Raw genomic sequence first — 25,142 nt, 5'->3', positions numbered from 1 at the left:
GAGGCGAGTCACTCAGCCAGTCAGTTAGTGGGCAACAAGCATAACAACAACAACAATGGCATTGGCAATAAGGGTTTTACAACAATAACTCGTGGGAAGCAAAGTTCACAGCACATTTGCATAAATACGTTTATGTAATGTAAAATGTCAGCGACAGCGTCAAGAACTCCACGTTGCTACAGACTGAACTCATACACATACATGTAGGAAATATCAAGTTGCTGCTGCCTTTGCAACTTTTCCATTCAAAAAAAAAAAGCAGCACAATGCATACAATTCTGCAGCGTCATCGCTGCTGTTGCTGTTGTGCATTGTTTTGCTTGCTTTCTGCAGATGAAATTGTATTGAAATTCATAACACATCTGATGCATAAAACGCCTGCAAGCAGCCAATGCAAATTTTACGCATTTTATTGATGCCCCCAGAAGCGGGTTGCAGTTACACTGCAGAGTGTCGTAGCTGTGTGTGTGTCTGATGGATTTATTAATTATAATTTCACTTTCCAATTGCTTTTTTTTTGCCCATCTGTGAATTGCATTTTTACACACGCTCTTAACTGACATGCCACCAAAAGATCATCAGCAGCCACTTTGTAGTTTATTTCTTGACTTCACTCCATCTGTATCAGAATTTTTTTCGGAGGGCAACAAGCAACAGCTAACTGACAAAGCTCGAGGAGTTGCATGTGGCTTGTTGCATGCTGCTTGATTTTGTTGTTTTTATTGTTATACCGGCTACCCTTTGGGTAGAAGTGTATTATTAGTTTGTTCCTATAGAAAATGTGTGCAACAAGGATTTTCCGATAAAAATTGTTGAAGGTAAAATGGCATGAAACGGCTTCTATTGTCAGGTCTAAATTGTTTTGGTTGCCAATTTGGTATATTTTGCATTCGTTGGTATATTTTGAATATATTAATATATTACAGTATTTTTCGGTATATTAATATTATATATATATATTTTTAGAATAATACCGCACTGCATTTATTGATATATAAATTTGTAGAATTTTTTCGATATGTATTTTAAAATGGTATATTTTTATAATAATACCGCACTGTTTTGCATTTACTGAAAGTAAATAGCGGGTATCTCACTGTCGATAGTACTCGACTCTAGCTTTCTCACTTGTTGTTATTGTCTCTGCCGCTGGCTGGCTGCACAATTTTGATGCATTACTTTCGACTTAACGCGTTGATTGTGAAATATATAAAGCGCTCCAAACACACAACACACACACCCACACTCACACATAGACAACATGATGCCATTGCAAAATGTTGCTTATGAATTATTATGAGGCATGCACGCATTTTGCAACATTAAATGGCACTAAATTTGTTGTTGTCTGTGCGTCTATTTGCAAATTGCCAGCGCAAAAGTTTTCCTCCCACTCTGCACTTTTGTGCCCCTCCCGGCCCCAAAAATATGTGATGGCCCATTTCAGCTACAGCCCCATTCCGCAATGGTTGCCATATGCTCCGTTGGCCATTTATGAGTGATTTGCTAGCTGGTTTCGGTTTATGGCCATGGTTTGAGCATCAGCGCAACCACGGCGTTCCAATTTCACATCGCCAAACTTATTTCCAAGTGCATAATTCATTGTTTCGCCCACATTATTTTGCTTGTCATAAGTTGAAAAGCTGCTTCCACTGCTGTTAGCTGCTTTTTCGCAGTTTCTTCTTCTTTAGCATTGTTGCGATTGCAAATTGTGCAACTAAATTTGGCTACAAGGCATATGAAATTAGTTCTGTTTTCTGACTTTAGTCGCAAGTTTTGCGCTTTGTCGCTGCGCAACTTGTCAACAGAGGAAAGCAGTTGAAATGCAATTTTCCTGCATATTTAATTGAATTCATACCCGCAAACCATAAGCAAATGACAGGCTTCTTCGCAAACAGTTCTCTTCTCGCGTATCTGTGTTTGCCACGTGAGGCACGTCGCGCATTTAAAACTTTCGCCCGCATCGGTGACATTCTTAGCATATAATAATAAGAAAACTTGAATTCATCTGATTATTTAGTTATATCTAGTAAGGTGCAGGCATTAAGCCAATTTCTATAGCTAAACCAGAGACTCGGGAACACCTTTAAGCAAAAGCAACAACTCGATTTGCACTCTAAACTAAATGTGTTTATCTTGCACTCGCCAGCAAAAACTATTGACAAAACGACAGACAGACAGACAGGCGTCGCAACCAATCTTCTTGGCAGCCTGAGGCTTGCTTTTGTTATTTACATATTACAGATACCCGTATCCCATTTAAGAGTGCTGCAGTGGCGACCAGGGGCAACTATGCAATCCACTCAATTATCTACAATGTGCACCATTTTGTGCACTTTTGAGCGCCGTGGGGCAATGTCAGAATACTCGCCTTGCAATAACAGCAGCAGCAGCCGAAGCAGCTCCTCAACGACATCAATCACACGCAGAGCTACAGAAATAGAAAAGACAGCTAGCTGATTGTTTCGAGCGCATCCTATCTCAACCAACTCTTTCCTTTCATCTTATCTCTCCATTGCACCTGCAACAGCATCTGCACATTTCAATAGTAAATAAAAGTAAAAACAAGCAGCTCAGCTCTGCTGAAACTTTCGCCCTATGCTCTGCTCTGTCTCCAATTAAATCGATTAAATTGAGAGCAACAAAAAGTTCTTATAAATGGCAGAAGCTTCGGTTTCTTGATTAGCTACGATGCAATTAAACAACTACTAAGCAATCTCGAATTTTCCGCTCAACCGTTGCACTAGACTGCACATTTAAAATGCAAAAGAAAAAGTTTCGGGGTATTTTGATGCAAGTTTTGAATAGTGGGAATTTGTTTGTATTATTTATAAATACTTCGAATTATAATGAATAAGAGAAGTAAATCTGTTTGAAGATTCTTCAGTAGTAAATATTTGTATTTATTAATTTAAAAATAACGTTTCCAAAAACATTTTCACATGAGTTATACTTCAAAGCCAAAGGACACTTTGATATTTTCTGTGCAGTTGTTTACGTTATACGCGAGCCGTAGTCAATAAAAATTTTATTGTATTGACAGTTTTTCGGGCAGTAAGCCAAAAGCAGCCATTTAGCATCGTTATTATTATTGTTGTGACGCAAATAAATTAAATGCAGTTGACACAGTTGTTGAGCTTTGTCGGTGCTCTCGGCGCAAATGACGCTGCACAATGGCGTTAAATGGACTTTTTTCTCGAGATGTGACTATTATTTAAAACTTTTAATACTAGTTCCTTTTAGCAATATACATTTTTTAATACAATATGTTAAAATTGAAGCAGTAAGATTTTCAAAATGCAAATTTAGAATATTACCAAATTTTTAAAGTTAAGTTTTCAACTATTTTCATTAATTTGAAAAATTGATCATAAAATCTTGAAACATGTCTATTTACCCCATTGTGAAAAGTTGCAATTTGTATAGGCTAATCAGACTAGAGACAAAGCACGCACTCTCTCATTCTCGAACACACACATGCATATATTTAACGATAATTAAAGTCTTTCATGCGCATTACCAATACAATTAAGCGCATTAAATGCACACAAATGTGTATATAATAGATGCAGACTGGGTGCAAGTGTGTGTGTGTGTGTGTGTATGAATGAGGCATAGGGTATACTAGAGTTTTAAATGGTGCACGTTGATCGCATTTCGATTGGACATAGTCATTGAAAGCGGTTCAAATGACCTACAAAGTGGCCGCCCGTAAATGCGCCTAATTATCTATTCTATTCTGTGCCACAAAGTGTGGCTGTAACGCAGCATTCGCTGATCATGATGCCAATGATGATGATGATGATGGCATTGCACAAATTTGTGGCTATTTTCACTGTTAATCTGTTGGGGCACTTGCAAATTTATGGCAATCGCATCGCTTTGGAACACACACACACACACACAGTCATCTACTATGCCAATTGCCCAGAGTACCAACAAATTGGCCAACTGAAAATCTCAAATCGACTCAAAAGCACAACCCAAATAATGCGAAAGCCTCACAAACTATATACAGACATCCCTCAATTCAATCAAGGACAACTAAGCCTTATATTTATGTATATGTGTTGCATATGTACAGATGATCCCTCATTTGATTTGAGCAAAAATTTTAATTAAAACGAAGCATTTTAAAAAGAGAGAGATGACGTAAAAAGAAAGCTTTTAATCAAGTATCTAATTAAAATGCTTATGATAAAAAGCAAAGCCAAGCTGACCAAAATACACACATATTCTCACTCACACGCATACATTTCAATTTACTTAAATTGCAAAAACATTTGAACAACAAATGTGGCCCCAAGCAAAACACAACAAAAAAAAGGCCCACACAAAAAAAAAGAAGTCGAAAATTTTGTAGAGCATGTGAAATGGTCGACAACAACAGCAACAAAATATCATGTAGCATGTAACCATAATTTCTGGCTTCAAGTTCAAGCTCGTTGCTGCTGTTGTCGCTGCTGTTGCTGTTTGAGCCATGCGAACAAGTACTAATCTCATATTTAACTGAGAAATGAAAAAAGAATTGAGTTCTTGCTGTGCTTGCGGTTGCCGCGTCGAATTTGAAATGCGCTGCAAAGACTGATTGAAGAGCGACCAAGCAAAATGGTGGCAGCCACAATATCCATAGCTGAAGCTTATGCTATCTGTAAGCAATGATAAGATCGAAGAGATCAGTCGCCAAGATGCTAGCGAAAACCAATAAGCTCAACAGTTGAAATAAGCATGTGAAGTTGGAGCCATTAAATCACCTCAGTCGAAATAACACGAGCTAACAAATATGGGAATCTAACCATACTTACTTATGGGAGTACTGAGATGCTGTTGTGTGCTGTGTGCGCTTACTATGCTATGGCAAACAACATCGCACGCTGAACGCAAAAAAGTATGCTACATAAAAGTCAACAAGAAGAAATCAGCAAAATATACATGAAAGTATACCCCCCCACACATATAAAGAAAGAGGAAAACAAAATCACACATATACATACGCAAAGAAGACCAGCTGCGGGGTTGGAAGTGGAAATAAAAGTAAAAACGAAAATCTTAGCTCACACACTACAAACTAACTTGACCCAAAACTACAAGAACAAATAGCAAGGCAAAGCCAAGCAACAACAGCTAGTATAGCGGTCAGCTTTTAGAAGCTGCCAGAAAGACTTTCTCAAAGCAACGGGGAGATGGAGAGGTGGATGAAAATGGCATGGACTTGGTAGGGAAAGCTGTTCATATTTTATGCGCATAGCGGCACATGTTTAAATTAACATAAAGCGAAATTGAGCCGCTGCCTGGGCGTGCCTTACGTTGACATTAGGCAGCATAAAATTCACACTCACACACACATACACAACTACACAGACACACACACACACAGATACAGTCACACATAGAGAGGGAGATAGACTCAAAAATTCAGCACAAAAGTTGAATTTTATATGATGGCAAAGAAGGGGAAGGGAAGTGGGAGATGTCGACGTAGATTGCCCGATTTGCCAGGCCAAAAAGGATTTTTACGCGGCCTTTTTACATATTTTTGGGTCAGGCACATAACTGTGCATGGCATAATAATGATGCGAGCCCAGTTTAAGTGGGTGTGGCAAAAGACCAAAAAACGCCAGCCGGCGCAACAGACCACAGCACAGGCGGTCAAATAAAATACTACATATAAAAAAATGTTTAACCTCGCATCCCCTTCCCCAGGCCAACCAACAAAAATCAAGTCGTAAGTTCAAATCAAAGCTGAGTAAAAGAGAAGTCAAAAGGAAATCCGATTGGAAATGCATATATAATGAATAAATACTAGCTAGCCAGCGGATTAGAGCACAGAACCCATATAAAGAATAATCCTATACGCTGTTTATTACATGGAAGAACTTTAATTAAACTTGATATTAAATTAGAAAATCCAAAAATATCTCACATCGATTTAGCTATGCAACTTTAATAATACTGATTTTTTTTTTTAAATAGTATGGAAAAGCACTTCTCATATGTCTTTGGGAATTTATCTTTTGATTAGGCGTGCTTGAGCGACGACCAAATTGTGTGCCAGCCCGACAATTTCCGGGTCGGGGTAAAAAGGACAACACATCAAATTTATGTGCGTCGCCCGTTGGCCTCAATAATGAGCACAAATTTTTTCTTCTTTTTTTTTTGTCGATAATTCGGATTTTCAACATTTTCTGCTGAGACTTTCATTTTGTGGCTGCGCTTCGCTGAACAGTCCCACTCATCTGTAATTCACTTTAACTGTCCTACTCTCTCACTATATACTAAATATATAAGTATATATACATCTACAATTTATTATGAAACGCAAGGAAAATGAAATGCCAGCTCATTGGATTACCGCTTCGACTTTGATTTGCTTTAAGCTCTGCTCGCAAGGATGAGTCGAGCAAAAAAAAAGAGGAGAAAAAAGAAAAAGGCCATAAATGTTAATTGCATGCCAAGCACCATACCAAAGTACGAACACACCACAGCTTAGCCTAACCGCCCTTGGGCCAACAGCTGTGCAGAATGAGTTTGACAATTATGTGATATACAAACACACACACACACACACACATACACAGAGAGACACACATGCACGCATATGACAATAACTGCCCCCGAAGCCAAGGCCAAAGAATTTTTTGGGGACATCAAATTCATTAGAGCCGCTTCAAAGTGCCAACGTGCAGAATATGTTCTCTGGCCCAACAGCTTCTTCTCGACAGCCTTCTCTACACTTGCTTGACCACTGTTGATGCCAATGCTGATGCTGATGCTGTTCCTGCATGCAAAACGATGTTTTAATATGAAATTAGTTGAGTCCTTTGGTTTTTGGCTTCGGTGCGTGCCCATTCTCGGCTCTTGACTTTCTCTAACTCTCTCTCTCTCTCTCTCTCTGTCTCTCTGTGCAACTCTGTTGGCTGTCGTTTCATTCGCTTCGCAAAAGTAAAACAAATACAAATTGCTTGCCATGTACTTATTTGGTCAACAAATGACAGGACATTTAAGCACACACACATACACACGTTGAAGCTATGGTGCAGACATAAACGCTGAGCTAGAGAGGAGAAAACAGGAACGGGAACGGGATCAAGGAATGGAGACTCTCTGAGGGACATAGAGAAAACATATAGCCAACATTAACACAACATTGCGACTGTTGACTTACGCAACAAGAAACAGTTACTGCCACAGACTGCCAGCCAAATATCGTTACTCTAACCACTAACTCCTCCAGCCTGCAGCAAAGACAAAGCAGAGATGGAGAGACAGAGAAAGAAAGAGAGACACACTCTATATGGATATGGAATTCCTTTTCTGCTGTACGACGCACTTAAGACAAAGTGCAAATAATGCGTATTCCATTGACTTTTGAGCACAACTGACGTTAGCTGGTGAACACACACATTTCGAAAGCCATGAAAGGGCGGCCTAACATAGTCGAGTGAAACATCAAAACCAATTACTGTGCTTTCAGCTGGAATTGGTTTTTGACAAAAAAGGATAATTATTCAATTAAAATTGAAACTGCTTTGTTAAGCGAAATCAAATCTATTGCATCAAATGACAGTAAATAAATATTTGATTTGATCTGTTCAGTCGAATAATCTTTCGAAGTAAATTATTGCTTTTTAAAGACTTTTTGAATTTCTGGTAATTAAGCGAGAAAAAAGCGAGAAAATGTTGAATATCAGTTGCGAATTTTTCTCGTTTCCTTATAGCTGCTGCCGCTCATTTTCAATCGACATAAATGTAACGGAGTTGCTCACGTTTATTCATACTCTCGATGCTCTCGCCCACACAAACACAAATACATACCACATGTCAAATGCCAGCCTGCTGAAGTTTTTCAACTGTCAATTAAAAGCGAAACTAATTAAACTTTCCAAAAGAGCCGAGACGTGTAATTAATCGACACAGAGCGAGAGCGAGCGAGCGAGTGAAATGAGAGAATCGTGCCAATAGAGTGGGAAAGAGGTGCAAAGAAAATGAAAGAGAGAGAGAGAGAGAGAGAGAGAGAGAGAGAGAGAGAGAGAGCGCGAGAATGAAATGTAACAAACGCTTAAAGTTTAATTAAACTTTTGTATAAACAAAAAATATATATATACACACACATACAAAGTGTTGACGATGACGATGACAACGATTATTAATCAATTTGTGATTGAATTAAATAAAACTCGATAGAGTTTCGCGCAAAAGGATAAACGAATTTAGCCATCGAACATCAGTCGTATGTGCGTGTGTGTGAGTCTGTGTGCGCGCTGCCAAATGATGTGCCATTTGTTAACTTATTTGTGGCATTTCACAGCACTGCTTAGCAGCTGAGCCAATCGCATTGTCATCGTCAGATCGGCTTAGGCCGCGACAGCCGGCTGCCGCTTCCTCAGTAAATGACAAAAGCACTAAAAACAATATGGCGTCACTTCCGGCACGCATTAACGGCATGGCGTACGCCATTGTTTTGGTATCGTTCCCGTTGCAATCTCATGTTGTATACGGCAGCTTAACGTGTCATTGTCATTGTTCTCATTGTTGTTTATTGTTGCTGTTTGTGGTTGCTTGTTGTTGTTGCTGCTGCTGTTGTTGTTGTTGTTGTTATTGTTGTTGTGTTTGGCAGTTAGGCATCATCATCATTAACAACAGCCGAACATTGGCGTTCGCGTTGGCGTTGGCTACAAAATGATTTGATCGATGTACTTACACCTTGCAGTCATATACACATCCATTTTAAATTCGATTGGGCCGAGTTTTTTGGCGTGGGCCACAAATTAGATTAATGACCTGGGCGTTGCTGGGCAGCGTTGCTCGGTTCAAGCCCCCTAGAAAAATGCCGAGCACTCATTATGCGGTGCACGAGTTCGATTTGATGCTCATTTAGTTGTTTGTCTGCCACTGATTCTTTTTTTGGTTTTCCCTTGGTCACTTTGGTTCGCTCGCTACCGTTTGCTCTCTTTCTCTGTTTCACTCACTCGGCGCACCGCAATAATTGGAAAAGTTTTCATTTGAGCGCCATCAACGACACCAACAAGAACAATGGGGCGTGTTACGACAACAGCAACAACAACGAGAAGAGCATCAACAGCAATTGCGGTTTGCACCACCGACAACAGCCACAGCAGCAGTAGAAGCAGTAGCAGCAGCAGCATCAGCAAGCAGAAGAAAAAGAGCAACGCTATCGTCGTCGTCGTCGACGGCGAAAAGTCATCAAAAGGCTACTAAAGGTTGACGTTGCTCGTCCTGGCCATTCCCTGTCCAGGACAACTTTTTGCGGCCATCGCACGCTCATGGATTTGGCACGCAACGGACCACGAAAATGAAACGAAACGAAAACACTTTACAGCTCTGAGCTGGGCTCCCAAAAGAGGCAAACAGTGAGGCAGAGAGAGAGCGAGAGGCGAAAGAGATCCAGCCAGTCAGCAGCTGCTCAGTTGCAACTCTATGCACTATCCCCAAACAAGATAATATGCACTTGTCGACAGCATGTGGTACACATTTATAGTGATAATAAAGTTTCATGAAAATGAATATTATATAAATCAAATAGTACATAGATATATTGCTGACATAATTTAATATTTACCCACCCTAGTGAGGAAGTGTATTTCACAGTCTGTTTGCATTTGGTGGAGCTTCATTTTGTTGGTGTTGCTGAGGCATGCAGTTTGCCTACAATGATTTAAGTTTTCATTATCGAGGCGAACTCCACACACCTCTTTCTCTCGTATCTCACGCAGCAATTGTCTGGATTTCTTCTTGCCGTTGCATGTGTGCAGTTAAATGTGAAAAGTTCCATTTCAACTGGATTACATCGTTTATCCAAGCAAACAGGCACGCACACCGACAGATGCAGATGCAGATAGAGAGAGTCGAGAGCAAGAGGAGATGGAGATAATGAAACTGGCTAGCCGGCTGGGCAGGGCTGGGTTGCCTGGGAAACGCTTTCGATCGCTGACGTCACCATCAACCGCGCTGCAAATGCATTTTCGACGCGCTTCAAATGCGACGCCAGCTCAACCAAGAAAACCAATGAAAATGTTTGCCAAGCTACCCACGACTGTTGGCCAGGTTTGCACTTGCTACTTCCTTGCCAACACACTCTGTTCTATGTATTCGGTATATCGAGAGTGTGTGTGGGTGCAACTGGTCGGCCATATATGGCTGACTTTCTGTGGTATTTGGCATAGCAAATGCTAATGAAAACTTGCCCCGTTGTGCGTTGCACGCTTGCCTGCTTGCCACTTTATCCACTAGTCCAGTTGCCATGCTACCGAAACAAAAAACACAAAAAACAATATAAGAAAAAACACCAAAAAGTTTGTCATTTGAATTTGTGTCTCTGTTGGCACATTGCAACAGTGCAACATTGGTTGACCCGCATCGGTCCATAGCTAATTTGAGCAAAAGCATTACCCAAATGATTCCATACTGCTGATTAGGAACTTGGGCAACTTTTATCCTCTGAACGCCACTCGCAATGAGATAATAACAACAGTCTAGTCAATTTATAAGGCATCATCATTCATGTGTAGACGTGCATAAACACCTGGTTGTCAGTTTATTGCTGGTGAAAACAGCAGCCCTTAAAAAAGAAAGCAAAAGCAATATAAATGTAAGAAATAAATACAGAAATAACTTCTTCATCGATTCCAGTTTCAATTTCACTTGCACTGGATTATTTAGTTTAGATTGTATCCTTCAAACTAATGTTTTTTAAAGCTCTCTCTCAGTGTGACAGAGAAATACTAAAAATATTATTGGAAATTAATTCGGTGGCAAAGAAATTTGTTTTCAGTTTGCATTGAGACGACAGCCGAGCAGGAGGTTGCCACAAGTTAACAAAACATGCTGTTCAGCACACCTTGTTGAAGGCGAACATTTTCTGTGGCAATAAAGCAGCTCAACTGCTGAACTCCAGGGAGTCGCTGCAGATTTGCTTATGCAACTTCAACTGCAACGGCAATGGGCAATGGGCAATGGCAAATGGCAACAGCAATGGCAGCAGCATGCAATTTAGTTGAATTACCAAGTGAAACAATGGCGACTGTTAATTGGTTTCCTTTGTCCTCAGAACCGGTGCCGGACCGGATGCCCGAGCTGGCGATGTTGCAGTAACAGTAACAGTTACTGCAGCTGGCAATAGCTAGCCAGGGGCCTCAAGCTATAACTGTGTGGCAGTTGCAGTGCCAATCGTTGCTTCTGCTGCTGCTGCTGCTGTTTGCCAATTGCTGGAAGAATTTGAAATTGTCTTTACCAAGGCAAATTTATTAAACAAACAAAGCCAACACCAACGTCACAGCCGCAGCCATAGCCAAGACTTAAACGCACCAAAAGATTGTGAGAGCGAGACGAACTTTGAAGCCAGTGAAGAGCCAGAAGTAACATTACAACAATTTGCATACTGCACTAACTAAGCAGTGCTGTCAGCTAAAAGCTTGCCCAGTGCTAATGAATGAATATAGTATATAGTGTAGCAAAGCCAGTTCAGTTCAGTACAGACTTGTAGCAGAAACCTTCTCTTATCTTTATGATGTCGCATAACTAAATGGCCAATCAGTAAATCTGCAGCTGACAAATGAATTGCTTGTCTTTGTGCCACCCAACCTTCAAGAAGGTTAACTCTATGCGAATTTCTTGTCTCAACTGACAATATCATTGCTCACATCAAAATAATCCAACATTCTACATCTAGGTAATGCCCCTAAGCGCTTTCAAAACATTTCATACAGTTGACCTTATAAACTAATGTTAATGCTTACCTTGGCTTACGTACAATGAAATGAATTAATTCATTTGTTGAAGAGAATAGTTTGTTCTTGAGTTTAAAGTCGTTGTTTGAGTTGTCAGTAATAATAATATAATTTATTTAAAAGATTTTGTCAATACAACTTGTTTTGCTTTTAATAGTAATGAGTAATTAATGTTTATTAATTTATTTTAAAATATTTTCTAACTATCTCTAAGATTCTAAAGACGATTGATTTGTTTTTTAATTTAAAATACATTTTAAATTTTCCGATTTTCATTCTAATATGACGATCGATTATGATTTCAAATTTAGTAACATATATTATATTTTTAAACTAAATCTCTTTGAATAAATAACAAGTTTGATTGTTAATAATGATTATGAACTTATTTATAAATATATATTCTAACAATCTCTTCTAACAAATATACATTCTAATAACAGATAAGCTATGTTTAGCCAGACAATACACTTTCGTCGTTGCCAAAACTAGCTGTGAGTCCATCTAAGACATATCAATAATGCAATTGATTTTAAACTGTTGTTAAATGCAGAAGACGACGAGTGGCAACAGGCTCGAATAAGTTACAATTGTTAAAAGTTTTTGAGCTGTAGAAAATATTTGCATATTTTGGCATTATTCTCTTGGCTTCGCAAAAACTTTTTGGCTTTTGTGCGACGGCCATTTGTTCTATGCTGACTGCCAGCCATGGCTATAAGTCAATAAGCGTCGAGTGCTGAGCTGCAAAACGCCCAAAAGTTTTTTTTGTTTTTCAGCTGAGAGAGAGAGAGAGAGAGGGAGAGTTTCGGGGACGTAGTTTGAAAAATGAACTGTGCTGTCCAAGGCTGCGCGAAGGCATAATTTGTCTGAAGGAAGTTTATTGCAGCGCATAAATCGGCTGTGCGAGTTAACTGATGGATATTGTGATTTGAATTGGAGCTTTTGGCTGAATGGCATTGATGACAGACCCTGTGTGATGCAGTAGGAGGCAACGACATCGACATAGACATAGTAAATCAATTATGATTAAAGCTCATTACAACACAATGCACGCGCCCAATACTTAGTACTAAATACAAACTTATTGGCAAGCAGAAGCCACAAACTTGTGCGGAAATTGCTTTGCTCGCCCCCGTCCACTCGCCCACTCTCCCTTCATTTCTCATTCCTCTTCTTTCCACGTCTTCAATCTGTTACAATCTGTATGTATGTATGTGTGTGTGTGTGTGTATAGGGTGTGCGTGCGGTTACGCCCACGTAATGACAATGATTTGCTTTACCATCGATTGTAAACGCTTACAGTTCAGTTTGTAATGATGCTGCCTGCTGCCTGCCTGCTGCTTGCTGCTAGCTGCCTGTTTGCAATTTCAATGCGTTGTAGCTACACACACATTTACACGCACCCACACCAATACACACACACATACACACAGAGACTGGTCCAAAAACAACACTTGAAGCTCTGGGGCGTTTAGCCACAGAATGATGGATTGAGGGGGTAAAGGAGCGCAGTTACGAGGATTTATAATTGAGAGAATAATTAGATGAGTGTACTGAGAGTGTACGTGTGTATGTTTCTGTGTGTATGTACAAATATAAGTGTGTGTGTGTGTATGAGCGCTTAGTGTTATTTGTATGCGTTTGCAGAATGTAATTGGGTTGTACTTAATGAAGAACTAAAGTCTTCAGAGTGGCAAATAAATTGTCTCTATACTGTGCAACAACAACAGCTGCTAAAAGTTGCAAGTTTTCATTTTGATTACGAAACTTGAAACCATTAAATTTGTTTTAAATTCTGTCATTACATACCAAAAATAATTATATGTATGAATAACTATAAATTTCATTTAATTCATTGAGTATTATGCTCTCAATTAGTTTTAGAATTTGAAAGGAGCATTAAATTAATATTTATGAATAGGAGCAAAAAATGCAATTCTTAAAATATACCAAAAATATTCTGAAATATACCAAATAACAGTACTATATTCAAAATATAACATCCATATAAACCAGATTGTCAGTTTGTCAAAGCTCCTATTGAAGTACTAATATATATTTAACTATATATATTTAATTAACTCTAAGATTGCTGTAAACTTTTAATTTTAATTTTTTTACCAAATTCGATTTTTCAGATTATTAATGTTATTTGCTTACACTCCAACCCGTAACAGTTTTTTGTTTTCCATTAATCAGATCTGAGATCGAATCTCAACAATGAAAATGCTAATTATTTTTGCTTCGACAAAAATGATAAAAATGAAGCTTAAGAGACCCAATTAAATTAAATTTAAGTTGACAGCTTCTTAACCATATTTGTGGTAAACCCAAATTGTCACAATATCTATGCGAACTTTGTTGAATGCGTAGCTAAAAAAAAGGAATGACGTTGTGTGTGTGGGAAAGGACCATTGAACATAATGACGGCGTCAGCTTTCTTTAGCATCAGCGTATATATCTGTGCATGTCTGTGTGCGTAGGTGTGAGCATGTGCATGTCAGCTTGAACTTCTTTATTTCTGTTGTATTATTTAGCTTGCGTTTATTTCTTTTTCAATATTTGTTTTGTGTGTGGCAAAAGACAAACTCCAGCACAAACAAAACACAACTGAGACTAAGGTTGAGTTGAGTTAAGTTGAGGTTGAAGCCAAGGCGGAGACTGACTTGCTGACTGTCGACAGTCGACTGGGTAAATGAATATGTGGCACATACTCAGCATACAACTTGTATAGAATATGTGTGTGTGTGTGTGTGTGTGTGTGTGTATGTGTGTGTGTGGAAGGGCACTGTCTTGCGTTGTATATAAATGCCTACTTATAACGACATTTAATTTCAAGGCACGCGCGCACAGGACGAAGTAAGGCCGAGTTGCTGTTGTGTCTGCAATATTCAATATTGTAGAACGCACACACAAACATACACACACACACATGAGCACACATTATTGTGTAGCGGGCCACATTTGCACCTACACAAGTCTGGTTATTTAGTGTCAGCTCCTACGCCGCATTGTTTGCTCATCGTTCGCCTCCACAGGCAGTCAATTTATTTGCAACACATGCAGCACACCACAGTCAACGGCAACGGCAGAAGCAACAGCAATAGCTACGGCTGTAGAGATGGCAACGCCATCAACCGAAAATTCGTGTCCTGTCTTTTCACCTTAATCCAGGCCCAGTTCGACTAACGCTGGCCGTCGCTCGATGGCTGCGCATAAATCTCGCACGCACCACATAATTATCCAGTCAACAAACGCTAAATAGCCTCCGAATGAATGGAATTGGCTCCCCATAAAAGCCATGGACAGTGAGTGCTTAGTGGTCGAAACCTGTCAAGTGCGACCACGCCCACAAAACTTCCATAGCGCCGGCGATTGCGACAAGCCAAAGCACTGTCGAGCATTGAAAAGCTTGCCACAACACAAATACATTTACTTACTGCCTTGTCTTTATCTTGCTATTAATATATAGAGAGAAAGAGAGTACTATAGTATTTTGTGTGAATATAAAAATGTATTAAAACAAATTCTATACCCTACGCCGTCGAGTGAAGAGCTTTTCAGTTCAAGTTATTAGAGCAGAAAATCACATAAACGCAAATGAAGTAAGTTTCATGCTTGCCAAATGCTTAAAAGCCTGCAAAAAGCAGCTAAACAACAACGAAACAACTAGCAAAACTGTTAAAAACAAGTAAGAGGGCACTTGCTGAGAATGATAGACTAGTAAATACTAAAAAGCAGCTTAATTGAATATTGTTAGTTAAATGCGATGAATACTAAAGCAATTTGTACTATGTTATGTTTACATTTACTTATACTTTATTTTTCATATGCTTTCAATACTTCCTAGTACTTCCCTTCAGCCATTTTTAATGAGAGCAGGGTATCAAATCTACAACAACATAATGAAACAATTCAACTAAGGACTGTGCAAAAAATACAACAAAACGCGCAAAAAAAAAACTACAATAGCAATAAAAAAAATGCAAGAAACAAACACAAAACAAAAAATTGCAAATGCATTGCGCGCAAGGTGAAGGTGGCAGAGTTTTTGCCATTGCCAAAGCAAATATGCAAATTGTTGATTACAAACTTTAGTTTCAACTGTTTTTTGCTTTTGTTTCTGCAGTGGCTGTTTTTGTTGTTGCTGCTGTCGTTGTTGTTGATGGTGCTGCAGCTCTTCATATAAATATTTAAGTATCTTCGCATTTTAGCTGCGAGTTTTTCGTACAAAATGGCAGTTGCCAGGCGAAGCCCTCAGCACAATGGGTAACTGTCTAAATTAGACTTTTGAGTATTTTGCATATTTAATTGAAATTGCATTTCTTAAATAACTCACTGTCATTTGCACAACTCTCTCTCGTTCTCCCCCTTGCTACAGTGCAAAAGAAGCTACATAGATAGATAGATAGATAGATAGATAGGCACGCCTGCTGTCAGCATTTGCTTTTTATTTGTGCATTTAACTACAGTTTGTCTTTGTGTGTATTTATTTAGTTTTATAAGAGTTTATTCAAGTGCATGTCTTACCCAAGGCTTTGTTTGTTTATTTTGGCCAACTCACATAATACAGAGCGACAACAACAAGAGCAACAACAACAACAACAACTACAAAAAACAACCGAAACTCATTTGCAATTTGTTTAATCAACACTCAACGCACAAGCAGCTGCTACAAATACAGACAAACACACACACGCATCCGTAGAAATTACACATACGTCCCGTATTCAGTCTCCGAGCCAGTCCCAAAAACTTTGCGCTCACTCGTACAGGCAAAGTCAAATAAACATGCTAATTAAAAGGCAGGCAGCAGGCAGAAGGCAGCAGGCAGTAAGGCCCCCCAAAAAATCTCAGTCAAGCATTTGACCCAATTTATGGAAACGGGCACAATGAAAGCTCGTGTATAAAAGTAGGCTCGCTTTATTCTTGAACTATTGGTAACAGATTTTGGAAATGCCACTTTAAAGCATGTTTTTCAACATCATCTAAAACTTACAACACCTTTTGTGCACATTTTTTGGGAAAAGCTATTTAAGTTTTGCTGCCTTCCATTTCGGAATCACTGATGGCAATCTAAATGCAGCTAATGAATGTCATTAATTCGCTGGGAAATGCAATGCAGCACCTGGGACTTGCAAGTCGATTGAAATCGGATTAATAAATGAGCGAGGCGCTGAAAAATTCAATTAGACACGGCACTGGGATTCGGATTCGGATTGGGATTGGGACAATGTAGGGCAGTAAAGCACAGTTGGAAGAGGCAGCTTGCAACCGGCAACTGGTAACTGGCAGCTGGCAGCTGGCAGCTTAACTGCCAGCAATTTTTCTGGCTTTAATGCAATTACTTATTTTACCCCGGTGCGCCGGCGGATGCAGCCCGCTGACAAAACGGACACTTGGCTTAATGGGCAACGGAAGCAGCTGCAACGGCTCATTTTTAAGGCTGACATGTTGTGGTTATACACACACCAGTCCAGCGTGTGTGGCTGGCCATTTTGAGAGCTATTGATTTATGTCTGCTGCAGTTCAATTGACATCTGAAGGGTCATTGGCAACTGGCATTGGGCTACTGCACCAGCACTCATCCGCATTGGTCAAGTGGGGCTCTTGAAAGAAGCACATCGTTTGTAAGTTGCTCAAATTTACAGAAAATTGGTTACTCCAATGTTCAGCTACCCCAGCCATTCGGCTGTCGCAGAACTACTCGACGATGCGAAAGATACATTAAGTTTGAGTGCAAGTCTTCAGCACTTAACTGCTAGCAATTGAAGTGAAGTATCAAAGCGACAAAGCACTGCATTTATTTTCATAATAAAGCACTCTACTCTGACAATTGTCAACATAGTAGATATATATATGTGGATAAGAGTTGTTTAACAACTCTTTATGCTAATTGTGTGGGCTTAATCTTATTCTAATTAAGTGCGAATATTTTAAATGCGAAACTTTCCCAATCATATGCCCCGACTTATATCAGTTTTTGGTTATCCGCCTCCTGTGTTCGTCCTGTTCGCACAGAAGCCATTGCCTTCTGGCAGAACTGCAATCAAGTGGATTCAGTATTAAGAAATTATCAGGCCAAAAAGTTGGCCAGGCACGCCAGCCATTCAGAACAGCTCAGCTAGGCAGCCAAAAAGGTAATTAGAGGCCATGCAAAACTTGTTCAACTTTCTCGTTCAGGTCGCAGGTTTTTGGGGCATGCAAAAATATGAAATACATTTTGTATGTTGTGTTTGTATATACAAAATCGTATATAGTACTCGTAGTACCACGCCTGAAACAATTGTTTTTTTTTTTTAACTTGACTGGGGCACTGTGCGTGCAACAATTGTGGCTGCAACTTGGCCATTCTGCCACAGCCACACGCAATGCAGCCAAAGCCACAGCCATCGCTTGTTGCTGTTGTTGCTCGAATGAGTTCAAGGCTTCTCTTCAGTCCTTTTTTGCAGACTTTAATTATAAAAAACACTCAGCCCCGTTCAAGTGGGGCAATTGCTGAAAATGTTGTTGCTCTTGTTGCCGCTAACCATCAAGTTCAAGCGGTTAAAAGTTTTAGCCCCGCAGCTACAAGACATTGCTTTATTGCCCAGCCATTTGAGTTAATGCGTCATGTGGCACGGTAGCACGGTGGCACAGTGGCAAAAGGTAAAAGAGGCAACGCCACAAAGCTGCACAAATCTATGCCAGACACAGAGCCATTATGCAGCAAATGCGTGTTAATGGCCAAGTTAAAACTTTTGCTGGCTAATTATCGACAGTTTGGCAAAAGCAGAGGCAGCTGAAGCTAAAGCTATTCCTCGTGATTTGGTTGTTTTGACTTAGTTTTCCTCATACATGGAGTACGTCTGCAGTGCTCCGATTACAATTTTCGGTCCTACTCCAAAAAGTTAAGCGTCGATTTTGCTTGGAGTTTAGTAAAATTAAAGGTTCACCTAACACACACTCGCACCCAGACACTGCTAAGCAAATTTGTAAAGTTTAAAGTAATTAAGCCATACACCAGGCGGCATAACGCTGATGCGCTAATGCGGATGAAAGTGGATTTAACTGGAACTCGAGTGCAGCATGTGGCGTATGCTTCATATTATTACTGGTTTTGATAACTGTGTGCTCTTGAAGGTGTTATCTAATTAGAATAAAACTGGTCATAAGCGGTAATGATTTCGTAGAAGTGCAGCTAGTAAAAGAAATATATGTATTATACTAATTTCTTCATTGTAATTTTTAAATTTATATTGAACTGAATTTCAAAAGTATTTAATTTAGTTCATTAAACCACATCATTACATTTTTCAATTTTGAAGGTATATATTAATTTAATTCAACTAATTTTTACAAACTACATTTCACAATTTTAGATAATTATGGTTTTCTCATTAACCGCGTGACAGTTGATTAGCAGACAACATCTATAAAAGCTTTGCTTCCACTCCATTGTGTTTCTCATCTAGCGCACTTTCGTGATATTTTTTCTACTTCCAATTTTAATTAAATTCCTTAATACCTTGCGTTGATTAGCTTGATTACCTTTAGAAGAAATCACCAGCAATGTCTCTATAAATGCTCATCATGCAATTTCTTGAACGTGTTTCTTTCCTCATTTCCCTCGAAGTCAGTCAGCAACTATGAGACCACTAAATTTTTATGCAAGCCGACAAAGTGCTGAGCAAATAGCCGGGCAGCCATTTTAATTGAAAAATATTTACCCACACTAAAGTTCGGCGCGTGTTTGACAATTTGACGCGTCTCCTTCGTGACTCTGTGACTCGCACTACACTGTGCAAAATATTTGGTGAACGATTGGTAAAAGCGAACTCTATTTAATTAGTGACCAGGCCGCCTACTTTTGTCGCTGTGTAAACTTCAATTAATATGCGAATGAAATCCGCTTAGACAAAAAGCAGCAGCAGCGGCGGCAACAGCAACAGCAACGGCGACTGGAAGCAACGGCAATCAGGGCAAGAGCAAAAGGGCCAAAACTGCCAATCAAGCGAGCGAGACCCAGCGAAGTAACCGCCCCATTCCCTCCTCGATTGCCATGAAATCTCCCTCAGAGCAGCAGCCCCTTAGTGATTTGCGACATTTTGTTATTTTCGCTGATGCTGATGCTTGTGACGCTCGCTGCTGCTGCTGCTGATGCAAAGCCGACACTCGATTGAATGAACGAGAACATTCAAGTACACTAATTAAGATCAAACGTTTCGCTGCGAAATGAGATTCTATCGGCTGGTGGCATTGTTGTATACATATATACGTATATAGTATATATACTCATATTAAAATCACATAATGAAGTGTCAGCGAAACAGGCGCCTCACACTCTCAGCGCAAGATTAACGTCAAAACTTAAGATGCGAGTGTTCAATCAAAAACCTCGACTCTCAATTCGAGTACATACTCGTATACCCAATTCATCCAATACACCCCGCAGCTGCTACATTGTATTGCTGCTGCTGCTGTTGTTGCTGTTGCTGTTGTGTGCTTTGTAAATTACTTGACACCGGGGGCCATCAAAAGGTAAGAAGCATCTTAAAGTGGTCGCTGGTTGCCCTGACAGCTCGGTAATTAATGAAAAGTAGGCACGTTTTTCTTTTCTCTCCGTTTTGCACTCCGTGGGCAGTTGCTTTTTTGTATATAAACTAATTAAAGCCTCTTAATAAACTTAATGGAATTCCCCCCCCACTTTTGGTCTCGGGGTCTCACAAGTACTTAGGATGCCATGCCATTCCATTCCATTCGATGTCCGCGGTGTCCAATGAGCTGGAATGCAGCTCAAGATTATGCACTATAAATATCTTTTGACATTTCATTGTCTCATTATTTCAAACGCATTTCTCGGTGAGTGTGTATGTGTGTGTTCATTGGGTAATTAAATTAAGTGACGTTTGGCGATTGAAGTTTTCCTCTAATGGTAAGCAACGAATTTTCTGTAATTTAAACCTTTCCAATTAACGAAACGGGGAAAATTGAAAATTTTACTGTTACAAAATGCTAATTGGCTTCAGCTTTATTGTACATCTGCAAATACATTGGAAAATCACTTTGAAACTTTAATTCAAACAGAACTTGAACTAGTTTTATTCAATCAAAACAAAACGTTTTGTAATTCTATGAATGACTTTTGCTCTCTGTCATCGTAAAAACATATCGTTCATTCTGGATTTTAATTAAAATTTTAAAAACCAATTAAGAGAAAGACAAGATTTAATAACCGCTACAAACTCCCGGGTGCGAAAAAATGGGTTAAAATTTCATAAATTTTGCAGAATATATGAACCAGCGTTGGACAAGCCAAAAACACAGAAAAAAGCAGCAGCAGCAGCAGCAGAAGCGAGTCAAAAATGGGAAACGAGGCGACATGGTTGCGTTTTGTGTGTATGTGGAGCAAAAGACAAGGCAGCGTTTTACACTGAAATGTATGAGGAATGAAATTGTTGCGGCGACGCTTCACACACACAAACACACACACGGATAGATAGACAGACACACACACGCACACACGTTTGCAGGAGGAGGACCATCAATGTCATGGCATACAAGAAGATGGACAGGAGATGCAAGGAGAAAGGAAGTGACTGAAGAGAGAAAGAGTGGAAACTGAAAACTGGGAATAGGGGTTGTCAGTAACGTCGCTGAGTTGGCACCAGTTTGAGCTTTTCGTTTCCTGCAGTCACTCGACTGATTTAAAATGTTACCGTTATTTATACACGTAGCCAGGCTATATAAACAGCAGGAGCTGTTCCCCCTATGCGTTTCTCTCAGTGTGTGTGCGTGCGTCCTGTGTATATCTCTGTGTATCGGTGTGTGTGTATGTGTGTGTGTGTGTGTGTACAATTTTTGCACATTTTTCATCGTTTACTGTGGACGGCAACGATGTAGCTGCAGCTCGACAGCATCGTGCAAGTGACTGACTGCGACTTGGCAGCGCAGAAACAACAACAACAATATCAGCTGAAAAAACAACAACACAGCTGCGCCTTTTGGAAGAGCATCCCAGCACCGCTCCGCCCCGCCCCGCCCCGACATGCCCCCTCAGCATGTAACAGCCTCCTGTGCTACTACGGCTCACCCGCCGTGCACTGTCAAAAGAGATTTTTTCAAATTAACTTTTCATATATTTATGTATGTTTAAATTTCAGCTCAACCTTTTTTTGTCAGTTTACAGCAACACACGCCACATAAGCATACAGCTACATATGTATGCGTATATGTTTACATGTAGTATATGTATATATGTATATGAGAGATCCTACATACTTTACGTTCACCAATAGTGTTAGCTTCGCAGAGTGTTCTTCAATTTGTTATTTTCTTGGGTGAAACCTTCTGGCGCCCGAATGAATGTGTCATAAACGTTTGAGTTGCTAGCAAAAAGCATCAAGATAAATACGTGAAAAAGGTCCAAGTTGGTTTTACAACACTTTGTAATACTCTCTCATTACTTGAAGAAAATTCACAAAAGTTACCAAAATTATATTCCGAATTAAAAAATGTAATTATTGAATTTTAATAAAAGTTTATATTGCTTGCTTTTAATACGTCTTCTCTTTCACCACTGTGAATGATGGTTTTTATAACATATGGTTTTTATAACACCTCGAAATATGAGCTAAAAGTTGTCAAGATTCCACGAGAATATAGAAAAATGATTTTGTAATGTCGGTAGTGCCCGTTTGCAGCTGTAACACGCAATTTCTTCACATTTGTTTTGGCCCCCCATAGAGTAAATTGAGAAAAAAGAGCGTAACGAAAAAGGAACAAAAACCAAAAATATAAGAGAAAAAATATTTTTGCATATGATTTGGCATGCTCCGGCATTCAGTGGAAAATATGTAGGGAAAAAACTAAACTAAAGCTGACATTTGTGCGTTGCGAAAAGTCAACATGGTGTTTGCTATTTTGTGCTGCTGTTGTTGCTGTCCCTCATGCATTTTTGAAGCGCTTAACAAAATTTCTGGCATAAATATTTGATAATGCGCTTGGCATGCGGCAAAAGTTTGGACCTTAGATTGCTTGGATGTTGGCTGCCATGTTGGAAACTTATAGCAAATTATGAAAATTTATAAACTCAAAAATCTGCTCCAATTATCTAACTGTCTAACTGAATGGGCAGAATGTCAGCAATTTAATGGAAACTGAATCTCCAGTTTTTGCAACGCTTTGCTATGCATTTCGTAACAAAGTGTATCAGAAATACTTACTTGATAATACTGTAGTTGAGAATAACTTTTTGACATGTAACAATTGAAACTAGTTTGAAAATAAATGTACAACAAAGTATCCATTGACTTTATATACAATTCCACATACATTTTTTTTATAATATAAACTGTTTTGATGTTCAAGTAAATAATTTGTTTTTTATTATTATTATTAGAATGTATGCCATGTAAGTTCCGCATTGCTATTAAACAACGATTGTACTAATATTAATTCACAACAGAACTCGATATCTTAAAAGTCCCTTGCAGCGAAGTACTCAATTAATTCTGCATGGGAATCAACGTGTTTTGTGTAGACCAATGTTACTACAGAGGGCTGAATACTCCAAATTCGTAGATGGTGATGAAGAAAGGAAATCCTCAAAAAAATCTCGCAGCTTTGATGATGAAGAAGAGGAAGACTATGATGACGATAGCAAACGACATAGTAAGAAAGGGAAGAAGAATCGAAAAGGTCCAACAGGACCGAAAATCGAATTGCGTATTATTCCAGCGCTTTATCCAAGACTGGGCTATGATGAGAAGAATATGAAACTGGGTCGACAATTGTCCCCCCATCTGCGCATCTATAGGAAACAATTGACTTCGGTGATGTCAATATTTCTGCGAATAAGTGGATTCATATTAGCCATAGGCATTTGGATAATTGGTTTGTCGGGACTGTGTTGTAATTTGAAAGTCGATGCGTTAGTCGAAAAGATTGAGAAATGCGAATTCAAGAGAGCAGTATTTAATGTTGTCAAATTCTGCATAGTACTTCCATTTGCCTATCATATGGTAGCTGGAACGCGACATTTGATCTGGTATTTAAATGTCTTTCTCAGCAAGCCGGCGATTTATGCCACCGGCTACGTGGCTATTGCTCTAACCTTACTGCTTGCCGGCGGTTTGACAATCGTAAAACCTGGTGAAAACGATGATAATTCCCCGAAGAAAGTGGATTATCAAGGTCAAGTTGAGAGACAAATTAAACATCTAATAAATGAGAAAGGCGATCGATATGAATACATAGATCTATCTGAAGAAGATGAAGATGATGACGAACAAAAGAATTCCACTGAGTCATAGTTATTTTGTCAAAGTGACGTTTGAAATTCTAGTGTAGAAACAAAATTTGCAATTGAATTGAAGTTGTGCTTACCGTTTTTCGATTTTACTATGTCACAATATATGTTTGCTATAAGCTGCATTTCGATGTTATTAAAGTAACGTTAAAGTTAATACTTGGAATGGGGTAAAAAAGTACATTCGAATTTAAAGCATCAGCAACTTCCAACTTCATTGGCTTAGCTTGTGCTGCAATGTGGAAAATTAGTTTCAGCTTTTTGCTTCATCCGACTGCTTCAACTGGACAGGTCTTTGCATATTCTGCACATAACAGAGCACGAATGTTGTTGTACCGATTGCCTCATAATGGAATTACCTGGCTGCGACAAGACAGGACTTCTCGAACCATAGTTGTCCTTTGCATATGTCATAAATTTATGCGACGATTGGCTGAGCTTATTTGATTAGATATCCTGCTGCTGTATGGATAGAGAGATGCAAGCATTACTTGCCTCTTCATTATTAGATTTCCACTTATGATTTCTTTCGCCTCAAAGCGGATAATTTGAATAAGCAACGCTAAAAGCAATGCTACCATAAATGTTGTATTCCCCGAATAGAAGAACCTAAATTTTCCATTTGGTTCTGTTTGCCCAAAATTTGATTTGTGGCTTTCTCTTTTTGCGTGCGCCCTAAATTTGGCTAAATAAATACGCTGAATGCGACTAACGCATTAAATAACACATACAGTAGAATTCGCTTGATATGCCACAAAGCATTACAATTTAATAAAATTCATTCAACTTGAGTGTTTCGAGATTTAAATAACGTGTAGCATATGTTTCGTATGTGAGAAACAAAAATTTCTTTGAATGATCTAATTTTCAAAGTGTTTGTCAGAAAACTTCACGCCCAATTAAAAATGGGTTCGTGAGTTCAGTTAATGGCACATCAAAGACTTTTATTAATCAATTTTCTAACATCAATTTTATATTTACAAACATCTCGAAGTAACTTCCAGCAAAGAAAAATTGAGCACAACTGAGTTTTATTTCTTAATTTCCTAGGTCTTATATAAATAATAATAGTTTCGTATTTAACTAACTTCCTTCGCTTAGAGGAA

The 25,142-nt window shown here is 39.1% G+C and overlaps 2 protein-coding genes across 3 annotated transcripts in view; both read left to right on the top strand.

Moving 5' to 3' along the window:
• LOC133838951 (uncharacterized) overlaps positions 1 to 25,142 on the top strand; it is a 183,708-nt gene that overhangs the window by 35,615 nt on the left and 122,951 nt on the right. The window lies entirely within an intron of this gene.
• LOC133838025 (uncharacterized) lies at positions 719 to 24,191 on the top strand. Of its 2 annotated transcripts, XM_062268949.1 has the most exons (3): positions 719 to 729; positions 23,122 to 23,139; positions 23,194 to 24,191. In XM_062268949.1, the coding sequence occupies exons 2-3, from the start codon at positions 23,129 to 23,131 to the stop codon at positions 24,038 to 24,040; spliced, it is 858 nt and encodes a 285-aa protein (XP_062124933.1). In that variant the 5' UTR covers positions 719 to 729; positions 23,122 to 23,128; the 3' UTR covers positions 24,041 to 24,191. The 2 variants fall into 2 exon arrangements, with proteins under 2 accessions (XP_062124933.1, XP_062124932.1); XM_062268948.1 differs by lacking the exon at positions 719 to 729 and having other exon boundaries at positions 22,977 to 23,139.

The sequence above is a fragment of the Drosophila sulfurigaster genome, chromosome 2R (genome assembly GCF_023558435.1).
Source record: "Drosophila sulfurigaster albostrigata strain 15112-1811.04 chromosome 2R, ASM2355843v2, whole genome shotgun sequence".
NCBI lineage: Eukaryota > Metazoa > Arthropoda > Insecta > Diptera > Drosophilidae > Drosophila > Drosophila sulfurigaster.
This window is presented reverse-complemented; position numbering and strand designations above follow the sequence as displayed.